We start from the raw sequence: 9,532 nt of genomic DNA on the forward strand, positions 1-9,532 counted from the left end.
TAAATGATTGGATATAAGATTAACAGAGTTTCTGCTTTGCTTTGTTACTTAAATTTGGTTTGCTTATATTGGTATGTACATGTGTTTAATAACTCTACTGGTATTTTATGTAACAACAAAGCTGAATAAACATATTTAAAAATTTCTTTGAAACATCCATATCATATATGTTTAGTACAAAAACTACATAAAATATAGTGGCTTTTTTTCATTTTCCAACTTATTCTAAAGATAATGTTTGTCTTGTTTAATAATGACTATAAGGTGTGAGAGCAACTTTTCCTTAAAAGCACCATTCCATCTCTGAGAATAAGCTGATTTCTTTTCTGAGGACATATTAAACCTCTCCACCTACAAGAAATTGGCTTGTCTGCCTAAGACATCAGTCCCCTACTTATAGGCTATTGGGGATATTGAAATCTGTAATGTGACCTTTAGGAGTATCATTTCCAGCAGATTGGGATTCATTCCTGGCTCTTTCACCTGTGTATGGGCTGCATGAATGTGGACAAGTTACTTCATTTTATGCCTCGGTTTTGTCATCTATGTTCCCCTCAAACCCTCGAATAGAATATTAAATACAAGAGAACAGGACTTACTGTGGTTCAACAAATAATCTCTAGGGCTAGCACACATATGGATTCTGAACAGGTATTGTTGAATGAATAAGTATACCAACTACAAGAATAGCAATTGTATAATAGGGATATTTTGAGGCTAAAGTGACATAATACATAATGAGTATAGAAGTCCTAGATTAAAGTAACTATTCTTATTGAGCAGAGTTCCAGAGAAGCCTGGGTAAGTTTGCCTTCTATGTCCAACCTCTATTTCCCCTTCAGATTGTGAATGGGGTTTAACGAGTGGGCCTCTGGCATGCTTTAGCACTGGAAATTGTGTAAAAGAAAAAATATTTATTTTATTACTACTCATAGCTCCTAAATCTTTCATAAAATTTGGGAGAAGTGGTAACAAGGCAAGTGAATTAAAATATTTTAGCATATAATATAAAACTCATGCCATCAATAAAAATGTTTTTAGGACTTAAGAATGCATACCAGAAAACCAGAGGTAGTATATATGATAGTTCATTAATTTTAATATGCATACTTTAAATTTTTACATTTCCTAACTCTGGATGCATTTTATACTCAGTGGCATCTTACTAGTATACTTGATTGGGTTCTCATTTTTACTCCCTTTTTTTCTTCCTCCCTCCCTCCCTCCCTCCCTCCCTCCCTCCCTTCCTTCCTTCCTTCCTTCCTTCCTTCCTTCCTTCCTTCCTTCCTTCCTTCCTTCCTTCCTCTTCTTTGCAGTTCATCATATAATAGAATTTCAGTATAATTGATAAAATATGATATAGTCACATGTTAAAGCAGTATTGCTCCATATTTATTTCTTATCACCACCCAACCCTGGCAAGAAGCCTCTTAGCCATTTTTTTTCTAACTTCCTACCCCATTAAATTTTAACACCATAGATATACTCTTTATCTGTTAATGTATTGCACACATATATGTGGTTTATGAATAAAGAGTAAGATACTTTTGCCCTGCAAGAACCAATTTTCATCCCATTGTTGACACTATTATACCCATTGAGAATACAGGTATTAAAGTGACACTCCATATTAAACTTAGTTTTAAAAATCTCACTTACTAGAATATTGGGAAACATGAACTAATTATTAGGTTTAGAACTTTTGGCTTTAATTATATAACAGAATGTCTTGGAATTTTATTATTATCATGAATGTCCAAATGCTGTAAAAATGCGTGCAAAGTTTGAACATTTGTTATTTACCCCTATAGTCAGAAAGTTATCCGTAATGTTTTTTAACAAATAAAAGATCTTCAAGTTGATCCAGTGATATCACTCAACATATGATTCTCATTTCATAAAATAAAACTAATTAATGATTTCAGTATATAAATTTAAAATGTTCACTACTTCATTTTTACATGTTCATGATTTTAAATACATAACTTGAACACTACCTCAATAAAGATATGTTTAAAGACCATCTAATTTCCATGGAATACTAAGAGATATCTGCTTTACACTCAACATATAGCCCTCAGTGGGGGGATGATTCTTGAAGCCATTGTGTAGTATTCTTCTACTGAAGTCTAAGCAGTTGAGAGTCCCATCTATGGTAACAATGGTGGAATACAGAGCTCAGTCCATTTGTGACCAGGGTTTGCACCAGAGGGAAGAAATGACCAACAAATCAGGATTTTTCTCTTGTAAAGGTAATTGTTGTATTCAGCAGCTTTAATGGATGAAGAAAGGAGTGATTTATTTACTTGGGGAAGATCTTTAAATAACAAAATTGTTTAGTGTACTCTTAAATGTTCACTTATCTTTTCTCTGGGCTTGGCAGTTTAACATTCTTTTCTTTTTTTTAAAATTAGTACTGCAACAAACTTAAAATTAGTGATGCATAAAACTTTTAACTCTTGCATGTATTGCAATATTTTATATTTGCTAATTCTGACATGTTATATTGGTCTAGTTGCATTGGGTTGTGTTAGATGGTTACTTTTGAGACTCAAGTGTATCAAAATACAGTTGTTGGTGAGATATGAACTATTCTAGCAAACTTAGCAATGTATCAGCAAAAATGAACACAGGGAGTACTCAAAAGAGACTCCACAGCAGTACACAGACAACCATATCAAGGCTTTATAGATCGAGCTAGTTTTACACAAGCTTCTGTAAATAAACTGAAAGCGAATTCAAAACCAGAAATCATCTCCTCCACTGCTCCTAGTACTTGCTCTTTCTCTGCCTTTTAGTCGAAGCATCTCCATGATGCTCCGGGCATAGACATCTCTCAAGTTCACGCTGATATATGAGTCAGTGGCTATATTCTTGGTAAGCTTCTTCAGAGCCTCACGCTGTCTGGCAGCTGCTTCCTTGAGCTTTAAGGTAAAATAGCAAGCAGAGAAGCGGTCGTTAATAATAGCAATAGGCAAAGCCAAGACGAGGATTCCCGATAATATACACATGAAGGCCACGATTTTGCCTGTGGTGGTGTCTGGTCTAATGTCCCCATAGCCCACCGTAGTCATGGATGTTGTGGCCCACCACCACGCACAAGGGACACTTGTGAAGGTTGTGTCAGGAATGCTTTGCTCAGCAAAATATTCCACCGTGGAGAAGATAGAAATTCCCACGGACAGAAACAGGAGCAGGAGGCCGACTTCTTCATAACACTGGGTGATTGTCATTCCAAGGGAGCGTAATCCTGTAATAGAACATTTGCTGTCAGTCACTGGCACCCCTCCTCTCCTCCTCCCTCCTCCCACCCTTCTCTCCCTTCCCTGCTATCTACCCACAAACATGCATTTCATATCTACTGTCTCCAGCACTGGGCAATGTTCTGGGCTATATGGATGACAAACCACAATCCTTGTCTTCAGGAAGCTCATAGTCTAGTTGATGGGGCTGGATTGAGAAGGATAAAAAGAAATATAATTAGATCCACTCACTCACTTGTGTACTTGTTAAACACCTACTATTTATACAGAAAAAGGTGAGGAATGGAATTAAAAAGCAGGGAGGGGTATATGATTGGAATGTGTACGCGAGTCTTGTCAATGGGAGGTCTTTGCAGTGTTGGGTGGGGAGTGCTCACTAGGTCAGCCTAGTGCCTGACTTTGACACACTTTTCTAATGCCAGTTTTATGCTGTCTACTTTTCTCACCCTCCCAGTAAAGTTTAGCACAATGAGCGTATCATTATCTGAAAGCCAGAGGCAGTAAAGGACATACACCAGGAGAATGAAGTGAAGCAAGTTAGGCATCAGTGACAAAACCGAGGTCAGAACATCAAATGTATATTCAGAGGATAATCCTAGAGGTCTGCCAGGAGGGGTTCCTGAACTCCCATGACATCCATTGAGATTCTAGTCCTTCACACGAAAGCTCTAGGAAAATACTTCCTTTGAGTACATAGAATTTCTGCATTCTTATAAGGAAGTAGACCTGAATATAGACTATTCCTCCATTGCAAAAAGGTATGGAGGACTGGAGCCATTAGGAAATTGACTCATTGGTGAATTCCTCATTGCTGTTCTGAGGATTCATTGGGCCCCTGGGAGACAGACCCAAGAGAGGCCATTCCCATTTCTGAAGAGAGTAAGCCTTAGGGAGAGTAAGATGTGATTGTAATGGGACTGTTATTTGAATAAGGTATCTTCCCCAACACTAGAGAGATACTGCTAAATGTGTACCCACATTTTGAAGCCTTATCAACCTGATGTCACAATAATATTGTCTCCAAAGTCCAAAGCAATTCCTCTTAGAATCATTTAAAAATTTTTATTCACTCACTAGAGACTACTTGAGATGCATTAAAATACTATTGATGCTCTCATTATTTTGAATTTTGTTCTTAAAACGTTAAGATACTCTTGAATTATTTACCAGCTATTTTTTCAGATCAGTGAATATTAATTTTGAGGCTTAACTTAAAAAGAAAACTTTTTAGAATATCTTCAGGATACATTTTAGAAAACTGGCCTTGATGTGTCTGTATTGAGTTGCATTTCTGAAATAAATTGACTGCAAATGAGGAAAAGCATATAGTGTTTGGGGAGACTGTTTTCATTTCAAGATGGAATCTCCTAAACAATTTTGTAAAGAAACATAAAGTGGTCTGAACTTCTTCATGCTACATCTATTAACTCAGATTATTCTTAAAAAATAGGAGATAGATGTTGTAATTATTATTCTTTTTTACATATGAGAAGACTGAGGCATAGACAGGTAGCATCTCTAGTACAAGGCTACAGAGCCAGGATTTAAATCTGGGCTCTCTGGTCTACCATTGCTCTAACTTATTGCATAATACCTTTCAATTTGTACTTATAGTTATTACATAGGGGAATATGTCATCTATGTCTATATTTTTATAAATGTTATGCTTAGGTTAAAATTGTCCAGTATTTGTTCAAGTGTCCATATCTTTTCAATAAGTGAAGATTCCATTAATACTTTGTACTTTAGAACTGAAAAAAAACCTTTGAAGAGGTGACATTGTGGAAATTACTATTATTTTCTTTTTCCTTTCTTTTGGGAAAAAAAATGTAGTCTTTACTGGGTGTTTTTAAATTGAATCTTGTGAAGAGTTTATAAATACTAGAAGCAAGCATCCTATTATGTGTGTCAGAAAACAAAGGGTAGTACGTCTAAAAGTTGTTGGTAACCCCATTATCAAATCCTTGGTATGTGAGACTAGCTAGGAAAACACACTACCAAGATTATATTAAGATAAGTCCCAATTAGTTTAGAGATGTGAAAAAATATCTGAGGTTAATTTCTCTCTATAAGGAGAGACAATTATCATTAACTTCTCTTAGGTGATCCACCAGGCACATATCTAGAGAAATAAGGTGGTAAAGGACTCTCTAGCCCAATTATTTGTATTCACATGTAATGCATTCGTATGTATGATATCAATATGGCATTCTACTCCAGTTGTTTCTTATTCTACTCCTGTGATAATAATGTCAAGGTTTTAGTTCAAGTCCAAGAACCACCTACATCAAAATTACTTGTGAGCTTGTTAAAAGGTGTGATCCTGGACCCCAAATACTAGCATCTGACTCTCTAAAGACTGGGGCTAAGAATTTGCCTCTTAAGAAGATTTTCATGGGCTTCCTCTTTGCATTAAAGTCTAACAGAAGGTAACATATGTAGTCCAGAGCATCCAACAGGCGCAGGGCTGGCCTCTGAAAATCACTGCCCTCAGACAGGCAAGGGTCATCCGTAATGGATTTGTGTGATTTCCCCTGACATTGGCTGTCACTTTTAAGTACAACTGTGTGGAGACTTTTCTAGGGAGAATGTTTGTGCGATTATCTAGGCTTTATCGTACACACAAAAAGCTAAGGAGTTCCTGTTCCCATCTCTCTCATGCATCCCCGTCAAGAAAATTCTCAGATACCAGATGGATTAGTGTCTTCTGCTTTCTCCCCAAACAAATATTTCCATTGTTTCTTAAAACCTTCGCAGAAGGCCACCAGTGCCTGGCCGTCTCTCTTCCCGTGTAGCCAGAGAAGCCTCAGCAGGACAGGCTTTCTCTTCTGCCAAAGAACATGTGCGGCAAGCACTTTCATGGACACAGAAGAGAAACTGGCTTATGTCCCTAAATATCATATATAACTTAGGCAAATATTTTAATGTGCTGTTTATGCATATTTAACCTTTTGCACTTGGATGTCGAGTGTGACTCGACACGGTTAGCATTAGAATAAAGGAATCGAGAAAAAAGCAAGCGAGTGCAAAGGGTTAATTTGGCACATTCTAGAGGCAGAGTGTCTTTAGTTTTTTGTGTTTTTTTTTTTTTAAATACTAGAGGCCCAATGCACAAATTCGTGCACAGGTGGGGCCTGTCGGCCTGGCTAGAGATCAGGGCCTATCAGGGCTGGCTGGCCAGGGGGAGGGACTGCAGGAGGTTGGCTGGCCACGGGGGGTTGGCTGTGGGAGGGCACTGACCACCAGGGGGAAGCTCCTGCATTGAGCATCTGCCCCCTGGTGGTCAGTGTGTGTCATAGTGACCAGTTGACCGGTCATTCAGTTGTTTGGTTGCTTAGGCTTTTATATATATAGATATTTTCTGGGTACAGGGTTAAACCAAATTGAGGTGAACAAGAGGTCAAATGATTTCTCCAGTGCCTTGGGGAGAGAGAGGGTGAGAGCATGCTTTCCTTTGTACCTGTGATAACAACTTCAAGGTTCTGCTTCCCAATAGCTTTTTGGGGATCATGGTAGGGTGGAATACGGGAGTTGGTACTTGGAGTATCAATACAGAGTTGCTTCCCTTGGAATGTGGGCCAAACCCCGAATGCTTAAAAAATAACAACAAACTGAAATACATCCGTGAACTCTGAATACCTGTGGAATGCCTGCCCAGCTTTAGCATGCGCAGAGCCCTGAGCAGCCTCAAAACCTGGACGATGCGCCCCACGTTTTCCAGATCCTGGGTGGTCTCACTCCCGCTCAGGCTCTCAACCAGCAGAGTGATGTAAAAGGGCAAGATGGCCAGCAGGTCTATGATGTTCGGCACCTTTCGGAGGAAGCAGCACCTGTCCCGCACACACAGGAAGCGCAGGGCGAACTCCCCAGTGAACCAGCTAATGCAGAAGTACTCCAGGATTTCCAGCACCTGCAGGTCCAGCCAGCTTAACTCAGCCGACATCAGGGCCATGTTGGCGATGGACACCACCACGAAGACGATGGAGATGACCCCAAAGATGCGGGAAGCGGTGGAAGACCCAGGCTTCTCCAGGATGTCCCAGAGCTTCTGGCGGACGGTGGGACAGGGTCCTTGTGCGAAGTCTTGTTCACTCTCGTGTTGACTTTCCTGGTCTTCTGCGTCCTTCTTAAAGTCTAAGGTTTCACTCAGCTCTTTCCTTCTGAAGTATCTTTTAGAGAAGACAACTTGGTGATTAGTCAACTTTTTTTTTTTTTTAAATACACAAGTAAAAAAGAGAATTAAACTTGGTAGTGAGGTTATGCTTCTTATTTTAGTTAAATGCAGAAAATGTCCATATCTTACCCAGGCTGTCTCCTGCCTACAGTATTCTATCTTTATCATTTAGGCTTATTATTTTTAAAGTGGCAATTTTGTGGTAGAAGTTTATACAAAAGGATTTATACAGAGCAAAGCTACTTCAATGCATTTTTACTCATTGTCTTGCAACAAAAACTGGAGTTTGCCCCATGGAACTTTCGTGTGTGATGGAAAGGTATTTGTGAAGAAAGGACAGCAATAGAAAGATAACAGCAAAGTGGCCATAAAAGCCAAGGAATCAACTTTCTATTTGTGTATTTAAAACAGAGTTCCATCCAAGTTTTTAGACGAGTGTCCTAGGTTTGATAATCGATAATGCTTCACACTGAGACCTACGTCCCTATATATGCCTCTTCTGGAGGACAGCTTTTGTGACTCATTTATTCAATCACACAAATATTTATTGCAGGCCTGGCCTCCCTTGCCGTGTCAATGCATTGGCAAATGTTCACTTAAAAAAGAAGGTTCCACAAGTTCCCACCAAAAGTAGGCTTTGACCCTTTCCAGCCCCCCCCCCCCCCCCCCCCCCCCCACTGCTACCTTCCAGCTCAGAAGTGGCCAAATAGTCCTAGGCCGGGGTTTAGCGAGAGGCTTGTGCAAATCCTCAACTCTTCACCTCTGGCGCCCTCCCTCCAATGCCCCCCCCCTCCCAGCCCAGCCACCGCGCGCCCCTGGGTACCTGTCCCTGCAGCAGGAGTCGATGCTGAGCTCGTCGATGCCCCAGTACTGGATCTCCTGCAGGAAGGAGAGCGCGCACAGCTGCTCCATGACGTGCAGGCGGCCCGTGCGGTAGTAGTGCAGGACATAGCGGAAGGCTTGCGAGCTTCGGTCGAAGAAGTACTCGTTGTCCACCGGGTTGGCGTCGTCGCAGAACTCCAGGGGGCTGCGCGCGGCGGCCAGGGCCCCGGGGCGTCGGTACGAGGCCACCAGCACGGCCAGCTTGCCCAGGCGCGTGTGCGGGAAGCAGGACAGAGCCTGCTGCGAGAGCACGAAGCGGCTGCCGCCCACGTTGACCGTGAGGCTGTCCCCCAGCGCCAGGGGCTCCCCGTCGCCCTCGCTGCAGAAGACGCTGGACTCCAGCGAGGCCAGCGACACGCTGTCCAGCTCCAGCGGCGAGTCCGGCGGCGGCGGCGCCCGGCCCCGGGGAGGCAGCTCCATCCCGGCTGCCGCCGCTGCCTGGGGGCGCCACAAAGGTGGGGCGGTGGCGCGGCCCCTGGTGGCGGCGAGGGTTTCCCCGGGATGCCGAGGGGGTTGCCTCCCACCCGCGCACCCCTACTCTCCACCCCTCGCTGCTAGGGAGCTGCGAGTGCGCGGTGGCAGCAAATCCAAGGGCAGGGCGCGCGGGCTAGGAGGGGAGGGTCGTGCCCGCAGGGCGCCCTGCCTGTCTCTGTGGCCCTCCCCGGACTTAGGCACCCCCTCCCCGACTTTGTAACGGAGATCCCGAGCCCACGAGGTGTAGGGACTGAAAGCCTGGCTCTTTGTGGGGGCAGCGGGTGGGGAGGGGATGCAGGGAGGTGCAGAGTCGAGGAGGAGGAGGAGACCGGGTGACTCTTGGCGGGCGGAATGCAAGCAAGGGGATGGCAAGACTCACTCCTGCACGGAGGGCACCCGAGCGAAAAGTTCAGAAAGCAGAGGCAGTGGGACCCCGGCCCGAGTCCCTTCCGATTTCTCTTACAGCCGCGGCTTCATGGGCCTCCCCGGGAGCGCTCCCTTGGGGAGAGGGGCGGGGGGGGGGGGGCGAGGAGGGCCTGTGGGGCAGGGGCTCTGGGCGAGGGCGCCACCTCATTTGCGCCCGTTCACTCTCCTCCTAGTCTGATTGTCACTCACGCTCTATTTTCCTCTCCCGGCTCTCTCAGGGTTTGACCTCCTGGTTGAGAAATAAGGATAATTAATGATGGCTTTTAATTGAAGTCTCAGGGGGTCCCCATCGCCGGCTCCAGCCGCGTGCGGA

General features: G+C 43.3%; 1 protein-coding gene across 1 annotated transcript; it reads right to left on the reverse strand.

Moving 5' to 3' along the window:
- Positions 1 to 2,273: 2,273 nt before the first annotated feature.
- KCNV1 (potassium voltage-gated channel modifier subfamily V member 1) lies at positions 2,274 to 9,299 on the reverse strand. The gene is made up of 3 exons (XM_079795904.1): positions 8,261 to 9,299; positions 6,903 to 7,432; positions 2,274 to 3,250 (listed from the first exon to the last, which is right to left on the reverse strand). Exons 1-3 carry the CDS (start codon positions 8,737 to 8,739, stop codon positions 2,739 to 2,741), a joined length of 1,521 nt encoding a protein of 506 aa, XP_079652030.1. The 5' UTR covers positions 8,740 to 9,299; the 3' UTR covers positions 2,274 to 2,738.
- Between the last annotated feature and the right edge of the window lie 233 nt (positions 9,300 to 9,532).

The sequence above is a fragment of the Cnephaeus nilssonii genome (assembly GCF_951640355.1).
Source record: "Cnephaeus nilssonii genome assembly, chromosome: 18".
NCBI classification, from domain to species: Eukaryota; Metazoa; Chordata; class Mammalia; order Chiroptera; family Vespertilionidae; genus Cnephaeus; species Cnephaeus nilssonii.

Coding starts and splice junctions, on each gene's coding strand:
- KCNV1 (XM_079795904.1), bottom strand. CDS start 8,739: ATGGAGCTGCCTCCCCGGGGCCGGGCGCCGCCGCCGCCGGACTCGCCG. Junction 7,433..8,260: donor GACTCCTGCTGCAGGGACAG/GTACCCAGGGGC, acceptor CTTCTCTAAAAG/ATACTTCAGAAGGAAAGAGC. Junction 3,251..6,902: donor GCTGGGCAGGCATTCCACAG/GTATTCAGAGTT, acceptor GTTCTATTACAG/GATTACGCTCCCTTGGAATG.